Genomic DNA, 18,930 nt, shown 5'->3' on the forward strand with positions numbered 1-18,930 from the left:
TTCCCACAGAGTGTCAAGCTGCTTTGCTGTTTATTTGAAGGATATCTGCCACTCAGCAACATGCAGAGCCAACCTGTTACCTCTTTCTGACAAGATTTCAGGACCTCATGAAAGAGAAGCTGAAGGGAGAACCCTTCTGGTGACTTTTTTCAAAGCAAGAATCCAGCACTCCTGGAGAAGTGTGCCTTGCTAACTAAGCCCTTGATTTAAAAATATGTACAGTGGTCCTGTTACTAGAGTTGCTTTACAGATCTCAATTTAATTCTAGTCCAACTACTCCATCTAGTGTTTAATCTTCATAGTTTCACTTTGTCCAGAACTTTTTTGTATCCTTGATGCTGCCAAATCTTGATATTGGATCACATTTCTCCAATAGATGATGTTTTCTTTAAAGCTCCAATTTCTGAAGACAAATAGTTGCCTGAGAAAGGAGAATGGGGGCATTTTTTTTGTTTGGTTGTACATTTTAAGCAGTTTTCAATCTCTGTTTTTTAGTAGAGATTGACATCCTGATAATGTATGCCTTCAAAAGCCAGCTAATTAAAGTTATTCTAGTTCTATGGGCTATTTTTTTGTTGATGGAACCTAACACCTTTGGAAGATCTCAACTATCACATATTTTGTGCTGAATTCACCCCACCACCCATTGCAGCTGTAAGGAACTTGGAAAGCAGATTGGTACTTCTCTTCAGGTTTATGACCAGGGGAGAGGTTGAGTCTCTCCCCCATGGACACAACCTGTCATACAACCATGTGCCTGCTGCAGTTTTTTTTTCTTAAAGCCCCTACTCTGAGGGGTGAAAAAACTCAGCTTTCATTAGTTTAATATCCAAGTCAACTGGACCTCTACCACTGCCCATTAGAGAAGGAAGTCTCAAGGCACATTCTCAGAGCTCAAAAATCAAGTTTGAATTCGTTCTGAGTTAGAAGGGGGTAGCAATAAAAATATAAATTTAAAATAGAGACAATGGTGGATACAGGGAGGAAATTGCCCATGTCCCTCCCTGCCTTACCTCATAGTGCTGGATCTCAGCCTTGGCTCTCTCTCAGAGTCAGTGAAGCAGCCCCAACCCCTTGCTCAGGTTATTTCAGGTTTTCCATCCTAACTGAGCACCACCTATGCTGCAGCTGCCCCACACCAGCAGGAGAAAGCCAGGCTGGTGTTGCAGTACACCAGCAGTCTTGCTGAAGCCACTGCCACGAGAATTTAGTCCCACCCTCTGTTTAATGGTCTGGTGACTAGAAAAGGAAAGTTGTGTGTTCATAGCTACACAGGGAAGATTTCAGTAGGGATGGATCCTTTCTGCAAATGTTATGGGTTAATACTTCCCATGACACACATTCTTCTGTTCACTAATTACTAAATGCTCCTATATATGGTTCTAAAACTAAGTATAGCTGTGAAATCCACCTGCAGCTTGTTTTCATTACTCTTGTAATTAAAGAAGTCTGACTTCATCAGGAGACCCCACATTGTTACCAGGTGAAGACCTTTCAACAACACTATAGTGCCACTAATCAACATAATAAGTGAGAATTTGGGTAAAATCTCCCAGAAGAAAGATTTTACTTGCACTTTCTGTTACAAAACAAAACAACAACAACAAAAAAAAACAACCAGATGAGAAGTTCTTTTAACCCTTGCCATGGTATAGTTCAGGATTTCCTGAAGGAGGACAATTTCAGAAGCACAAGTATAAGCTCAGTGCTTAATTTTCATAGATCAGAGGACTTAGGAAGTTACAGTGATCCTTTCAGCCATGATTCCCAAAGAAAAGGCAAAGGCAGCCATCTGATTCAGCTCTACTGTCCAAGGGCCTGCCTCTCAGCTGGAGACAGCATTTTCCCATCTTCTCCTTCACAACTGCTAGGGCTTTCCTTCCAAGCTCATGGAGAAAAAAACGTCACAGAGCTGGTCCCTGCCAGCAAAGAGCACCAGAGGCTAGCTGGCCCTGGAGCAGCCCCTGGTGTCCATCACTCAGCTCCAACCCTGAAAATTGGCACAGGGCTTGCAGCAGAATCTGGCTACAAAACACATGGAGCAGGATAAACCAAAAATGTGACATCATGTGGCATTGCATAAGCACCTGTGAAGAGAGCACTCCTCTCTTTAAACCCATGTGGGTTCATTAGATCAAGAAGTCCTGCTCCTGTGGCCATAGGAAGAGGAGGGATAAGATCAAGGATGTGGATTTGGAGCACTGCAATGAAATGATCATTGCTATGCATATGTACAGTATAATGAAAAAATAGTCTTGTGGTAGCGGCAAGCCTGGCCAGTTCACCTATTGCAGCAGACACTTCCAACACACCCCCTGGCCAAAGTGACTGTTTTCTTCCCCTGATTTGGAAACGGCCCCAGCCACTGCAGAGTCAGTACCTTCCCAGGGGACAAAGAGATAACAGTCACGTAGGACTTTCTGGGGAATGAAGTTCCTAAGCAGAAACAGAGCAGAGTTACCACTGCTGACTCTGAAAGTGCCAGGTCTCATGTGGTACAGCTTGTTACTCCCATCCCATCCTTCCATGGAACAGTAACTTACCCCCATGGGATAGTAACTTATGCTGGCAGCAGGAGTACTTGGTGCAAATCAACCTTTTTTTTTTTTGCTTTTGAGCTAGAGCCCTGCTCACTGATGGCTCCACCTTGCACTCAAGTCCTGCTCTGTATGTGAGAAGGTCCCATCACTGAGGAAAAGATAGAAGGCTCCTCTCTTACAATGGATTAAGCAAATGTGTAATGTATTCCATTGTTTGCCACTTAAAACAGCTGATTTGTAAATCCAACAGAAAAAGAACTACAGAGGAGATTAGTATAGTCACAAATTTATGTGGAAAATCTACAATTGAAACTGAAGGCAATCCTTTTTTGTATATGCAAATTTCTGATATTTTTACTGATTAATTTAACTACAGAAAAGGAAATCTTTGAGAGGTTTTTTCTTCCAGGATGAATTTTGTTGTTTAAAAAGCCACTTCAATTTCAATATGCTTTTATCACTGCAGAGAAACAAGTGTTTCTACCAAGTGTAACACTTGGGTCAACCCAAAGGGCTCAGTTTTGCTTTTTCAGTTTTGATAAGAAACCTGGAATTTCTCTCTCTTTTTTTTTTTTTTTTTTTTTGACCTCAGCTTATACTCTGAACATTTTTGATGTGTCCAGTGAATCAAAAAAGAAACACAATTTCACAATGACTGGTCTGTCTTCCTGATTTTAAGCATGATACTTTACTCACTTGTGCTGTTCTGTTTCAGATGAAGATATTTATTCAAGTTTTGGCTGCCAGGTGTCATCTACTATGACACAAGTAAACAGCACAGGACTGCACCAAGGAGTACATCAGTGTACTGAAGGGCCCATTAAAATTAAGTCAGTGCAAAGACCCTGCTTGGTAAACTTGTGCTGTCCCTACAGCCACTCTCAAGCCTGCAAGAAGGACAGAGGTGACAAAGGGGCATTGCAAGTGCAAAACAATTGGGTTTGACAAGCAAAAAGTGAATGTCCGCCACATCCCAACATACAAACAGAGCAGCTAGTGTGGAAGCAAAGTGGATTCAGCTTTAGCAATCTGCTTACTGCTGAGCATGACTGAGCTGCTAACACTTTACAGCACATCAGAGCGTGAGTCTGGCCCTGCAGAAACATCTCTCCACAGGACAGGAGGAGAAGGGGCTGCAGGGGCTGTACTGCCAGCAGTGGCATTGCTCTATGCTATGCCAGTCCAGGAGGAACAGATTCATGCAGTCAGGCAAGGATTTGCAAAACAGAGAGAAGGGACAAGAGCCAGGGATCAGAAAAGCTTAGAAGTCTGCTGAAGGTCAGGTGTTCTGATGGGTCTTCCTGAGCAAACTTAAGAAAAAAGTGTAGATAATCAAATATGTTTTGGATGTAAAACCAGCAGACAAAAAGAGCTGAGTTCATTGAGGAGATTCCTCAGGAAAAACCCTTCAAGCTACATGGGGGAAAACCAAGAGTTGTCACTGTAACCACATACTTGTGTGCAACTGGGACCTGAACAGAAAACTAGAGTTTAGGTTTTTGAACAAAAAAAAAAAAAAAAAAAAAAAAAAAAAAAAAAAAAAAAAAGTGAGCATGCAGTACTCTGCCAACTGCATGAGCAACCCTGAGGGATGTTTGAGTAGGATAAACATTACTTTTTCCACAAAACACATTGAAATTCACTTAAACTTGGTGTCTCAGAGGACATAATTCTGTGCTATGAGTACTCTGTAGCCTTTAGCCTCTCCCTGCATGGAGGAGACTCCCCTACCTTCAGTCCACTTCACTCCCATAACTGGGGCTTACCCCTTCCATCTGGGCTGTGTTTGGGCACTTACTCCTTTCCTGGGTGGTTTGCTCTGTGGGTGAGTACAGATTCTACCTGCCATGATGCTTGATGAGCCAGAAGTTTTGGACCTCATGATATCCAGGGGTAGACCCAGGCCAGAGCACACCCTTTGGTGTCCCTTTATCTTGCTGCCCATGGAGAACAAGGTGTGACAGGGGCTAAAGTCTGGACAGTTTCCCCCCAGCACAGGAGTGGGACATTGGCAGGGTGTGAACCTAGGAGTGCATCCCAGGAAGGGACTGAGTGGCTGAACAGTGCACCCACAGAGTAAAAAGAATTTTCATTTCATTTCTTAAACCAAGGAGAGGATGAGCCTTCCCAGGTCCATACAGAAACCTCCTCTACAGAAAGACATCCTGTGTGCTGATGGCTCCTCAAGATTTCTCCTTTCTCTAGGTATCCCCTCAATTCCCTATTACTCAGTCTAGATCTTGCTTCCATGCTTCCTTCCCTGGGAGAGAGGGCAGATTTTCAAGTCTTTCATATTTACAGCTCCTTCAACCCTCCTCTTCTCCCCTTCATGTCCCAGACTGTCTTTTTTAGACATTTTTACAGACTGTCTAGAAAAGAGGCAAAATCCTCAAAGCCAGTGCTGGAGGCACTGTCCCTTAATCACTCCCAAAGCCGAGCTGGGAGGAGAGGTTTGAGCTGTGCTCTCTGCCTGCATTCCCATGTGTGAGTGCCCAGAGAGGTGCCAGGAGTCTGGGCACCCCCCACCTCAGCAAGGAACAGAAAGTTTACAGACAGGCAACACATGGCCATCAGCACCAGCAGCTCCACAAGGTGTGCACCCCCTCCATGAAATGAACAATTGCAGTGCCACATCTGCTCCTGGAAACAGCCTGATCCTATTTGTGGCTTGTCAGCATGAGGCAATGACAGCTGGAGCAGCCATCCTCACATCTCCTCTTGTGAGTCCCCTCTGAGACAAATCCACCACATTTCCACAAGCCAGCAGCAAGCTGATGACACAAACCAGGGGACAAGGCTGGGTGTCTCCCTGCCCAAGGAGCCCACCCACAGAGAGTCTGAGCTAGCTGCAGTAGCATCTCACAGCTAATCTTATTAGGCAGTGAAGGAGTACAAGACAAAAAAAAAAAAAAAAAAAAAAAAAAAAAAAAAAAAATCCTTCAAGTCCTTCCTGTTTGTTTCCACTCTTTACCTTCATATCACCACTTTCCCTGTCTGTGTAGTGGATGTCTCTGAGCACAAATTGTTTCTCTGAGGCACCATAGCTATGGCCCAGATGGAAAAGGGGGAAGGTTTTCCCAGCTGTGCACGTATATAAGACTTACACCTCTGTGCAGTCCTTGGAATGGAGTTACAACAGCCCAAAGGCTGCTCTGGTTTACACCAGGAATTCACTAACAACAGCCCTGAGGAGCTGTTCTTGTACCATTAAATCCCATCATCCATCCATCCATCTCCCCCATACAATGCCAAATGTAAAACTGATATAAGAGTGTCTATGCCAGATCTCTTGTTGATCCTTGGTGCTGGAGGAGGCTGAGAGTTAGCACAGAAAGAATTGGCTTTGTTGGGGTGGAAAACCAACCAAGTCCCAACCTCTCAACTGCAATCAAGGCCACTGGGGAAAAGCAGCAGTGTTGGTCTAGTTTAGGTACCTGCTTTGGGGCAAGAAAAGTCACATCCAAGAAATGGTTACTTCTCTCTTTCCTATACTAGCTCCTCTATAAATTTTTCATTAGAGCTGACAGCAATTTGGTTAGTAGACATAAATGCATTTAATAAAAAAATATCAGTAGTCTCATTAATTTACAGACATGCACATCACTGACATATGGACATTTTACAGGATTTTACTGGTCAATTCACAGATTTAGACTTGCTCTTCTGTTGTTGGTGTGAAATCCCTTTTATCTTAATGAATCAAATATGTCCTAAAACTCATAAATATTTTTATTTTGTACCCATAACACACAACCTTTCATTTCCTAGTAAATTCAATTTATGAACGGAAAATATGCAGGCCACAACTTCTTAGAGCATTCTAAAGAAATTTCTGGTTTCAGGCACAACTATTACATTAAAATAAAAAAAAAAAAAAAAGAAAAAAAGCCACAGAACCAATATAAAAGTGTATTTACTTGGGAGCATAGAGTACACAGATGTGTGTTGCAACTCAGCCATCCTGAACTGCAAAGATTTTGTGCTTTTCAAACAACATTCATGACATCTGGGAAATATTTCTGCAAGAATAAATAGGCACACAATGTCCTGAAAGGTAAATGGCTCCATGTTTCCCTAAAAGCTTTCCAAAACACTCAGCATAAGTTACTGAGTCCCCTTGGTGTAAAAAAAAAAAAAAAGTTCTGTCATTTTTAAGCTGTTCTGTAGGCACCCTCTACCCACTCTGTAGAAGCACTGCAGGTAGGAGAGAGTAGAATCTTTTATATCAGACTTTTTTGGGGTGGACAAGAGCTAAGAGCTGCCCCCAGCAGAAATACCTCATCCAATGTGGGTTGTGAGTCACATGGCTCACATGCAGGTTATATTTGCTTTACAAGTTATAAGGCGAATTATTTGGTTATAAGTCAATCTTAGGTCACAGCCCAAGTCACCCTTACCTCTTACTACAGCAGTTATATTTCCCTCTTAAATGGAAAAAATGCATTTTTCCCACCCTCATGCCAGTTAAAAAAGCTACTTCTGCCCCAAGATTTTAAGGGATTTTAAGCTCAGAAAAGAAATGCAAGCTGGTTTCCCCTGTAATAGCAATGAAATAGAATCACAAACACAGCCTCCAAGACCCCAAGAAAATGTGGCTGCAATACAAATTTGTAAAGACTTGAAGGAAAATATTTACCTCAAATGTGCGCAGGACTTTAGCCAATGCCCCAACTTCTTCTTTCAGAGAGAAAATCAAAGAAATCACACCATCTTTACTGGGGGAGTCTTCAATGTAGCTAGATTCCTGAAAGGAAAGAAAAAATGCACAAACAAAAATTACTACCATTCACTCTAGGAGTCAGTTTTTGCCTTTTTCCATGTCCCTTTTGCACAGCACCAGTGATGTAAAGGAGGTATAAAACAGCTCTAAGCAGGAATCAAGGCAACTGCTGCTGCGAGAAGCAGAGCAGCTCTGGGGCTGCTCTGATTTATGATGGTAGAGACACAAATCCCTTCTCTCAAACTAGAGCCCTCGTGAGAGCAAGGAAGTCAAAAAGGACATGCAAATAAACCTAATACAATCCTTGCCTCACCTCACCCCTCAGGGATGACTGGAAACATTACTGCATTTTGGTTTCAGCCCAGTGCAAAGTCCTTCCCTCAGGCTTTCTTTTCATCAGCACTCAGGGTTAAGCAGAGCAGTGAAGATGAGCTCTGTGCAGAGATGCAGACCATGACCTGTGTTTCCCTTCAGTTCTGTTTGTACCTTCCAGGTATCCCCAGGACAGAGGCAGTATTCACAGGAAGGATATGGACGCTAACTTTAAAACAAAATAACAACATCAAGCAATGAAAATCAAATTTAAAAAAAAATGTTGAAACAAACATTTAAATCTTCCCTAAATCCCATAATGAGTAAAGACTAAGTTAGGGCAAGATGTGTTTTCATTGTTTGTTCCCTTCCTCTTGCTGATTTTCTACTCTGCAAATTCCAAAAGGCAATTTCCAGTACTCTTCAAAGGTTTATTTTCATTATTTTCATGGTTCTCATTACTAGAATGTTTTTGTGTGTCTTTACATGTGTTTCTTTTCACAAAAGCCCTGTTAAGAAGGGCAGAGCTATTTCACCACTTCTGAAAGAGGAAACTGAGCCCTGGAGTAGAGGCAGATCTAAAAACTTTGGCATGGCGGGTAAGTGCTTACTGAGATTTCAATCACCTAAATTTTTCTGATATCAGAGTAAATTTGTTGTACAACCATCACAAATTTTTGGAGGCCATATTAATATCTTATTTGCATGTTTATTTCATTTTTTTTAACATCTACTGGCCTTGGACAAATTGGCTTGTAGTTATTTCAAAGATCATAGCAGACATCTACAACACAGAGGAATCCTGGTGTAACAAGTCCTGGGCTAGAGTTTGATTCAAGGTACCCATTCAAATATTCATTATGAAGATCTGTATTTTTGGGCAGAGCTTGCTCTCATTATGGCTATTGCTCAATTGAACATATAAATCAGAGTAAAATGAGTCCCCGTTCCCAAATATTGTCCTCAGTAAAGATAGCCTTTGTAGAAGACAAATTAATAATCAAAACCAGCTGCCCTGAAGCCATAAAGTTCTTGGTGGGCCTACATTTCCTGAGGCAGAGCTATGAAGAGCTGCCTTCTTTTGTAGGGTAAATAATTGCTGATTCTTCAAGCCATCTCCAAGGCTGCCTCCAAGGTTGCTGCTAACAGGCTGGCCACACATTTTTCTATCTGGCTTTGTTTCCAGAGGCTGCAAAGTTTTCCAAATATCTTTCAGCTTTATGAGGGACCTCTAGTGTGAACTGCAGTAGAAGTGCTGCTTCAGAAGGAAGATTGCCACCTGTTCAGTTGTGACACTTCCTGCAGCATTTCTATGGCTCCTGAGTCCCCATCCATCCAGCCCAGCTCTTACACGGGGAGGACCAAGAGGAAAAGCAGCTGGAAGTGATGTGCCAGCTGGCTAATGAAACCCATTTACACCTCAAGCAACCACAAGGGAAAACTATGACAGGAATCTGGCAAAAGTCAAAACAAATGTATGTAGTACTGAAACTTTACGGTAGTGTGACCAAAACTGTCATGTCAAATACTGTCCATCCATTGCTTTTTCCTTCTGTTTTCACCCACAACAGCCAAAATTGATCTCAAGGACAAAACTGGCTCCACTGGATCGAGATTTTGGTTTTCACTGTCTGCAAGGAAACTGCTCGAAAAGACATGCAGTTATATATTTAAAATATTCTTGCTATGCCATGCTGTGAGGATCAACTTATATGAGATTGATTTGAATATGTGTGACAAATGAAGAATTTGTGGTTTGCAGACTTGCAGGGGATATAATGCAAAGTTGAAGTCCTGCAAAGTAATTCTGATTGTAATACTTGATCTCTTTGTACATGACATTACACAAAAAAAGCCTTAGAAAACCTTTCCAAACTCATTGGTCACTAGCTTTGAATTGTTGAAATCAGCTGCTTTCAATCTGACTTCAGTCATTTTTCCCACTCTTGTAAATTGATTTAGATTGGTGATTATGAGAAAGACACGTATCAGTAGGGAGTAGGCACTAATGCTGTAAACAGCCTCATGCTTGCTTAACTTCTTGGACACCTGAATATGCACTCAGTTCCCTGGAAGGTCTTTTAACAAGCATCATTCCATGCCTGAGCCTGTCACAGAGGTGACATCTTTAATTACAAAGGGGGAGAAGACTAAAATGATTGTTTTCCTGCTACCCAGTTCTTATCAGGCTATATGGAGGCAGCCTTCACCAATAAACACTGCAGGTAATAAACCGCAACACATGCACTGGAGGTGGTAGCAGCAAAAAGAAAGAATCAGAAAATTATTGTTGAGCTTTTTGTAGTACTTAAGCATAGCTTTAACTGTTTATTAGTTTTTCTATTCTCATTTTGGACTTTAACTTCTCATCCCTCAACACAGACAGAGGAATTGCAACTTTGGAGTAGTTCTACTGGTTTTTTATTTATTGTGATTATGATTCAGAGTTGAAGAAAATTTATTGTGTTGAAATATTGTCTCTGTGATATGTGATTTATACTGTGCGTAAATTCAGCTCTAATTTTTCTCCAGCTGTTTTTTTCCAGTAAATAAAATGAGAACCACTTGAAGAGCATGAACAACCACCCCTGGTCTCAAAGAATGTGTTATGTAGATGCAAGGATAGGTTTACCTGAGCACAAACCTGTATTTTTCATTAGCCACATTGCACACAGATTGGTACTGCCATTATGACACAGATGGCAGCATTAGGGGTCAATAACACAACCTTGACAGCCTTCTAATCCATTGCTGAGACATTTAGCTAAAGCTCTTCAGAGTAAATTCCAACACTGGTAAAGCCAGAGAAAGTTTTTCTTGCAACTTCAGGAATGTAAAATTTTCACCTCACTGCTGTAAAGTTCAAATTTACTAGATGTGCAAAATGGGGGGGAGGGGAGGAAGGGAAAAAATATTTCAAATTTTAAAATTTCCAGGTTACTTGTGAAAATGGAACTAGTTTCCAAATCAGATTTCTTAAGGCATTTAAATGCTCATCATGGTAGTCACCATTGAAATCAAGCAATTACAAAACCTTGAATAAGCAGCAAGATGAGAATCAAGAGAAATATTCTGGGAGTTCAGCTTCAGCACACAAAGAAGGAAGAATAGAGGCTTTCTTGGCATCTCTGCTCTTATATAAAAATAGAAGCCTTTTTTTTTTTTGCACATCTGATGCAGCCAGTCTCTCATTTCAGCAGCATTGCATAGGACATATAAGTGCAGAATTTTGTCCTAATAATTAACCATGCTTGGCCTCAGGTTACATCATTTGCCCCTGCAGTGATATCAGTGCCTGTATTTAAAAGGCATGAACTTCAGGTCTTTCCTGTATTTCCCAAAGCAAAGAGTTCAAAGTCAGTCAGCAAACATTAAAAAAAAAGACAAGAGAGTCCCAGATTTAACAAAAAATTGCACCAGGAGAGCACATAACTTCCTCCGTTTTCCTTTAACAAGAGAAGACAGCTTTTTCATCACACATGTTTAAGACCTCCAGTAAGCTTCTTGTCTTTTCTGATTGTTTGTCTTTTTGCCATGTACACAAGGATACTGTCACAATGTTTGTTTGCATTCTCACTGTGTTTTTGTAAGCACAATTAACAGCAGACAAATATAGGAACTGCCAAAATTGTTCAGGTACTGCAAAGCATCACAACAGGCCACCTGGATTCTTCCCCTCTTGGGTCACACTGCCTCTCAGAGAGTGGAGGACAAGCCGAGGAGAGCAGGAGTGAGGGAGACACCCCTCCACCTCTGAAAAAAGCAGGCACAGGCCCCTTCACTTACCTGGAAACAGTCACCATTCATTTTGCAGTGCTGTGAGTCCATGTTGCAGAAGCAGCAATGCCCACACAGGGAGGCCCCCCCACTACAGCAGGTAAAGCCTTCTGACTTAACTGCAGTGTCCAGAGATCTGTGCAAAGGTATTTAAAGTGGAGCAGGCAAGGCAAAGCCATTCCCTTCCCCAGCTCCCTCCCCTGGACAATGTGCCAAGGGGGCGTTCTCCCTGCACGCCCACCCCACCCACCCCTGGCACACCAAGCAGTCGCTCCACACCGGCCATCCCCTGGAAGTCCCACGCCTGCGTGGAGCAGCTCTCCAGCAGATTGTTTCTGTCTGCACCCAACGTGGAGGAGCAGCATGCTCTGAATTAACAGCCTTCCTCCTGCTGATCAACATCAGCTGTTTTCATTTTCTCAAGTCAACACATCGTTTTCAGTTCAGCCTCCAGCCCGTTCCTTCCCACTGCAGCTGTGTGTTCAGCCCCAGGTGGGTTTCCCCTCAGGGTCACTCCCCTTGGACAGACATCAGACATTCTCCAGGATGTGTTCTTTGGATGGCAAGGCACAGCAGCTGAGGGATTTGTCCTTTAGCAGGGCCTCTGGGGCTGCTTCCAAAGAGCTTAGAGAGCAGGAGACACCACTCTGCTCACCAGACACTGGAGAGAGACACCCAGCACAGGGGAAGCATGAGACAGGAGTTAGCTGCATGAACCTCACACTGGGATATGAGCCTGAGCATGGGGAAAGGAAGGAAGGTAAAGGAAGAAAAGGAAGAGGAAAGAGTAGGTCAAAGCAGGAAGATGTAGAAGAACTGCAGATGATGTATGCATGCTTGCATATGGTGTCAGCCATGGAAAGCACAAGGGGAACAGGGTGGGACACAGAAATTATTACAGGAAAGGTTAGTAAAGTACTGATATGACAGAGCCCAGATTTGGCTTAATAAGAGTCACCAAAGGGGGTAAAGGAGATTGGCAGGTGAAAAAAAGGAAGGAACTTGACAAGTATCTGTCTTACTATTCGGGAAAACAAAGTCTTACAGAGACAAATTGCCAAGGCAGGTAATCTTGCTATATTTTCATGATGAAGAAAAATTCTTTTTCCTTGAAGGAAGCTCTACTACACACACCTGTGCAGCCTCAGATTGGTGAACACTAGCAAAGACTTATTGTAAATTGTTCATACATACAAAACCCAGCAGCCATACAGTGGGAAAACTGAGTGGAACCATTTTCATGGTTCTCAGTCCAAATCCATGTTGGATCCCATGACTGTGGAGTCAGAATCCATACCACTGAAATTATCAATTATATAACATACATCTGAAGTAACTCCATGCTTTGGGTACAAGTACATATCTTTTTCAGAAGAGCTGCTTCTCTGTGCATCCTGAAACTGCCTGTAGGGGTAGAATTATTATTCTGAATTCTGAAGTTATTTCTGAAGTGATCAGCAAGCCTGTGGTATGGGCTGGCAGGTCAAGATAGCCAAATGTGATGCATACTAAACACACTGGATCCTGCTCATATGGCAATAAGATGGGGCAAGGAAAGGCAGAGCAGTGGAGGAAAGTATCCTCAGTAATTGCCAGCAGTAGAAAAACTACTGGGTTTTTTAACTACTAGACAGTAAATTCATTATGATATTTTGTGTCCTGTGTTTGTGCAGCACAAGGCACAGCCCTATCCATGACAGGGAAACTGAAGGCCACCTTGGAAAAAAATACCAGTGAGATGAAGATGGTGGCAACTCTGATTGTAGCCCCTGTGCAGGACAAGATGGACTCCAGAAATTATTCTTGTTTACTTTCCCCACACACCATGCCTTGCCACCTGGTGTATTTTTCAGTGAGATAAACTATTCTTTTCTCTGTTTGTGCCTTCCTCTTTCTTTCCTTATTCCTACTCTTTTCAATAATCTTTAATATCTCTTTTACTTCTTTGTGGCTTTTACATGCTTTTGGTCTTCCTTCCTTCCCTTTCTCCATCCCTTTTCTTACATGTGTCCACTCTACCCAATGGTAATGGCAAGACAAAGTGAAATATCAAGTACCTAAAATACTGCTGCTGCCAAATCTTTTTAACTATCTATTTAGTCTCCTACTCCCTGCTTTTTTGTATTTATTTTGCAAGATTATCTCTCACATCTGTTGTTACACAATCATAATAATATCACCAGTGTGTTACCACCAGTTCATTGTTTGATCAGTCTGCACTGTCAGAGGTTGCCTGGTAGCAAAAGGCATTGGCTGATGCAAACAAAGTTCCGTCTTGCTAGGAAGAATTCCCAAATTATCTTGTTTTGGAGGAAAGTGGTGTGTGAGTATGTGTGTGCCCAGTGACATTACTCTAGGAATATGCAGTTGCATCAGGATCTGTTACCTTGGGCCATTTCAGAGTCCAAACTGCTGGAGCTTCCCTGTTCTCTTTGAAGTACTACTTCAGCATACCAAGGATGGGTTCATCCCCCTGCAGTGACACTGCCAACCAGGTTTTCTCACTTGGCTTTCAAGTTTTCTCATGTGCCCCCTGGCCGGTGTGAGCACCTGAACTTTGTTAGACCTGCTCTGGGCTTTTGCTGCAGCATCGTGCACCCCCTCTGCTTTCAACCACATGCCGATATGCATTGATTTCCCACATTGCTTTTGCCTAAAAGCACGTGTTCTCCCTCCAAAATATACTTTCTTTGAGTTCAGACACATACATGTAGTCCTTTCTGGCTGTGCTCTCAGCCACAGCTCACAGGGCTCTTTGCGCTGAAGTTGGCAAGCTCCCCCGGCCAGCACGATGTGAGTTCAAGGGGCCACGGACTTTGGCTGCTTTTCAGACTGCTCTTTGCCACCCACTTACAGAGCAGCGGCTTCCCTGGAGCTGTGAGTCTTTGTGTCTGGGCAAGGATGTCCCTTCCTGTTCCAAGACGCTTCGCCTGCAGCTCCCTGCTTCCCTGCTGGTTCAGGATGTCCCAGTGCATGTGAGGGTGCAGTAACCAGTGGAAAGGGGATTTTCTAATGAAAACAGAAGGTGAGGGAAAAAAATCCCAGATGAGGATTCCACGAGTATCTTAGGTGGTTTGTGTGTGCGTGCATGGGGGGGGAGCATCCCCCTTATCGAGATGGTGTATGCATTTACCAGGGATCTCAGGGTGCTGTACATCCCCCACAGGACAGCATTTCCGCGCACGTCCCTCTGCATCGTGCTGGCAAAGCCACCCATCCATATCCCCTCTCACTGCAGAGACGGGCTCCCCGAGACCTCAAGGCTGCACCCCATCCATCCCGACCCGATTTCCCCGGCTCCTTCCCTCCTGGGCGCGGGTGGCCGGGAGATGGCACTGTGTCCTCACGGCACAGCTGGCTGGCGGCAGGGGGACCCCGGCTGTCCCCGCTGCCTGCCCTCCCCAGGAACAGCGCGGGATCCGCTTCCCAGGCTGCGCAGTCATCACCCAAACCCTCTCCTACCCTTCCTGCAAGGCACCGCCGCTTCGGATAAGCCGGGAACAGCCCACCCCCCACCCAAAAAACTCTCCAAAAAGTGGCGCTGGGGGTATGCGGGAGGGCAGCCCGGTGTGATTTATCCCCCGGGACTGTGACAGACGCGCAGCTCGTGGCCGCACAATGGGGCCACCCGGCAGAGCCGGCAGCGAAGGGCTGCGCTCCGCGGGCGCGGAGGGCAGGAGAGCAGCGGGCGGCACCGCCCGGCGGGGCCCGCGGGAGCTGCGGAGGGGCGAGCGGGACGGGGCCGCGGGGGGAAAGCTGCTTCGGCGGCCGGTTTTGGGTTTTTGAGGTTTGTTTGGTTGGTTGTTTTGTTTGTTTTTTTTTTTTTTCCTCTGGTTTGTTTTTTGGTTTTTGCTACCTTTTTTTTTTTTTTTTTTTTCAGCCCTATATGCAAACTGTCACTTCAGGTTAGCACAAGACCTGATGTAGCTCATTAGCATGAGCTGTATCTAATACGCTTAAAACCTCTAATTATTTATTATGCCCTAATTGGCAGCCCAAGAAATGTCTGCAAAGTGATGAGTATTCATCCCAAGACGCCTTTCGAGGAGAATTCAGCAGTGTCCCTGGTCAAACGTCATTTTTAATTCTTCATTGAGGCTTTATTCCTCTTGTAGACGATACAACACCAAGAAAACTCGAACTTGCTACCCTGATAACACATCTTCTCCACCCTGGGAAGGATGGTCAACAATTAATCAAGAATAAGGTTTCATGGTTAAGTTCTTATTTTCATAAAGGGATGCTTAGGAAGAGGCATTAAACTTTATCAACTATGCAAAAGTGCAAACATACAGTCCTTAAAAATTACTTACCCCAGGGACCATCTTGCCTTCTCAGGAGAAAACCTCTTTCCTGACTTCTGAAAGTAGAAAATTTTGAAAATTATATTCACATGGAAACTGTTTCAAAATAAGTTTAACTCTCTAGGATGGACACCCCCCCACACACACCACTCCAAGTGCCTTTTTTTTTCTTTCTTCCAAGTCTGTATTATGTTTCTTCAGGCCACACCAACTATTTATTTATCTTTATTATTTCTCTCTTTCTTTTCATTCATTATTCTCTCTCCCTCTCTTTTTTTTCTCCCTTCCTTGTGTGTGTGGCTTCTCGGTCTGATCTGTAGCTTGTTACCACCCACTGCACGCTCTCTCCTGCAGCCGAGGTGTTTCTATACAAACTTCAGCGTCCAGTTGTCATATTAATTATTACACTGAGTAATGACTGAAATAGTCAAAATAAGGGGAGACTCAAGAGAGCTTTTTCTTGCTGCTCAAAGATTCAGCAAAGAAGCCTTGCAACAAAGCACTAATTGGTCCCCAGAAATACTCTGACAAGGCATGGAAGATAGGTTTCATAAAGCCCAGCAATTGTGAAGGGGGAAAAGATCCTTGAATAGACCCCACGCTTCTTTTCTAAACTCTCTTGCTGAGCAAAAAATGGACTGCTTCTTGAATACTGGACTGATCTTGAATGCTATACCCAGCAGAGAAAAAAATGCACCATTTATTGTAAGTTTTTTTTCCAGCTATTCATGTGTTCTATGTGGAGAATAAGCTGGTTTTGTTTACCATGAAAGACCTTTTACTTTATTTTCACTCTTGGGGGGGAAGCTGGAAAGGCGAGGGGGAGGGCGAGGGGAGGGAGAGAAACACATGTGCCCAAATCCAGACGAGCTGCCTACTGTAACAAAATGGAGTGTAACAAATCCTACAGAAGTCCCGAATGTATCGATTCTTTGAAGATCTATATAGATTAACGACTTTCGTTCTGCTTTTCCAAGACAGCATTTAATCATAACATAAATGGCCTTTAAAAAAGAAAAGAAGTGGCAAGAAAAAAAAAAGCATACCAGAGCTGGGGTTTTTTTGTGGGTTTTTTGGGTTTTTTTTAAGGCAAGGACTTCAAAAGGCCTCATGAGTATGGCTACAACTTAGGCACACAAAAAAGTCACTAGAAAATAATAACAGTTCAAGATTTAAAAATAAATAAATAAATAAACACCAAAATAAAAGTGCCAAATGAAAAGGGCTATTTATCATTATATTAGAATTAAGAATTTCAAGGCGCAGGTGCAGGACTGCGCATAGGAGTGGGTGGAGGCGGGGGACCTTGGAACAATATTTATTATCTAGGAATCTGGTCCCTTACTCTGCGCAGTGAGCACACAGAGGAGGTGGTGAGATTGAAATTACCTCAGACATAACGGGTGAGTTCGTTCCCTGGTGGCAGTAGGAGGAAAGAGAAAAGGGAGGAAAAGGCTCTGCCCCCCTCATCCATCCCCCACACAAACACATACCGTGACCCAGGGTAGCCAAATGGGTATGGGGCCACGGAGGCACAATTACATGAGTTACACTTGGTGACCTCTGGGACTCACAGTTTTTGCCTTTTTAAGAGCCCTCTGAGACTGGAGAAGAAACTCCAGTCTTATTCTGCCACACCCGGGAGAAAGGGCAGTAATGTCCCTATGTGGTGTTTCTACACCAGTTCTGGGAGCGGGCTGCTCCAGAAGAATTAGTCTGTTTAAATATATATATTTTTATATTTATGGACCTCAATTACTTTGATATTTCTGTTAGCACTTCCCAAAGTCATAACACAGAGCTGGTGATGCAACAACTGCTTCCAGTGCAGTCTGTTCTCAATCAGACAAGGGATGTTGAACAAACCATCCAGGAGACTTGGAACTGAAGAAGAAGAGCTCCCCAAACAAGATATACAAACAAACATTTTATCCTGCTAAGGTCTGGCTGTCCTGCTCAAGAGTGGATAAAATAAGTTAAAACATTTCCCATGTGATGAGACAGTAGGCTCAAAGTTGGAAACTGGTCAGTGATCAGTGAAGAGGCCCCAAAATAAATATGACCACACAGAATTACTTCATTTTTCATCACATGTGCTGAAAAGTTGACATGTTTAACATGATACATCATTGAAAGCTGACATAAAAAAGTATACAATTTCTAGCTAGCAGGTGCACACCGAGGTTCTCCTGTTCTATGTTCCTGGTTTTCACTTTTTTAACTCACACACACAGCCAGGGTCAGGGATCCAATGGCAGATGAGAATAACTGATTTCTACAGCTCCAGGCTGCTGTAATTGAGGTCAACAGCACAGGGCTTACTTTTGCAGTCCTTTCCACTGAAACCTTAACATGGACTGTGCGGATGCCCTTCTTCCATGCTTTGGAGCTGGTGTGAGTATCAGGGATTGAAGCCACCTACCAGGGACTTCCTAGAGCCATATCACCATAGCAAGGCCGTCGTACCATGGCTCTGCTCTTTGTTTTGTGGGTCAGAGAGCATACGCATCTGAGTTTACACAGTGGAAAGGTGTAGAGAGAAGTGAAATTGAGACAGAGTAGGAGGCAGAAGATGTGCTAAAGACTTCAGAAATACGTGGATATGTGAAAGGCAGGAGGGCAGGGGGAGAATGCTGAGATCAGCATTCTCCGGTGCTGAACCTGGTCATGCCTCCCAGGCTGCCTACACCTCTGCAGCCCCAAGGGTCAGTGTGACCCCCAGGGCACACCAGCCTCAAACTCTCGGCACCTCAGTGCTGCTTTGCCTCATTCGGTCCTGAACTACAAGTGAGGCTTCACCTGAGAGCAGCGATAATTTCCACTGCATAGACCAGGTCCATCCTGACTCCCCAGTTACGAGCCAATGCCAATACTTGCTTGGAAAGCTGGTGACCCAGTTCCACTTTGCAGGGCACTAGGGGAGGAGCAGGGGGCCTGGGAAATGGCATCAGGCAGTGAAGGTTGGGCCGACCCCACACCTGCCAGCTCTGCCCAAGACACCCTCACTTTATGAGGCACACCTCCTCCCGCCCCGTGCCGGGCCGCCCGCGTGGGACGTGCCCAGGAGTGGCTTGTTCTTTCTCTCCTGACAGGCTGACCCCGTGGTAATCAGCATTCCAGAGGGGTAATTCGAGGTGACTTCTCCCGAGAAGTCTCTACCCTGCTCTGCTCTCAGCCGGCCTCCTCCTGTCACGCAGCCCGGCTCGCCCGCGCTTGTCGCTGGCTAATGAAGCCATCAGGCCGTCCGCGGGGCGTGTGCGGGGCCGGGCACACGCGG

At 44.0% G+C, this 18,930-nt stretch overlaps 1 protein-coding gene across 3 annotated transcripts in view; it reads right to left on the minus strand.

The window, feature by feature from the left end:
• The window catches only part of PAH (phenylalanine hydroxylase), a 36,864-nt gene extending 22,190 nt beyond the window's left edge, over positions 1–14,674 (minus strand). The window contains exons 1-3 of one of the 3 annotated variants that reach the window (XM_085569614.1): positions 11,600–14,674; positions 11,359–11,485; positions 7,177–7,284 (exon numbers count right to left, since the gene is read on the minus strand). In XM_085569614.1, the coding sequence (XP_085425740.1) occupies positions 7,177–7,284; positions 11,359–11,485; positions 11,600–11,751 (387 nt within the window). In that variant the 5' untranslated portion in view covers positions 11,752–14,674. Of the gene's footprint in view, positions 1–7,176; positions 7,285–9,601; positions 9,680–11,358; positions 11,567–11,599 lie in introns of those variants that run through there. The other 2 variants (XM_021536335.3, XM_085569615.1) reach the window with 2 other exon arrangements.
• Positions 14,675–18,930: the final 4,256 nt, after the last annotated feature.

Source organism: Lonchura striata, chromosome 1A (assembly GCF_050655825.1).
Source record: "Lonchura striata isolate lonStrDom1 chromosome 1A, ASM5065582v1, whole genome shotgun sequence".
Lineage (NCBI taxonomy): Eukaryota > Metazoa > Chordata > Aves > Passeriformes > Estrildidae > Lonchura > Lonchura striata.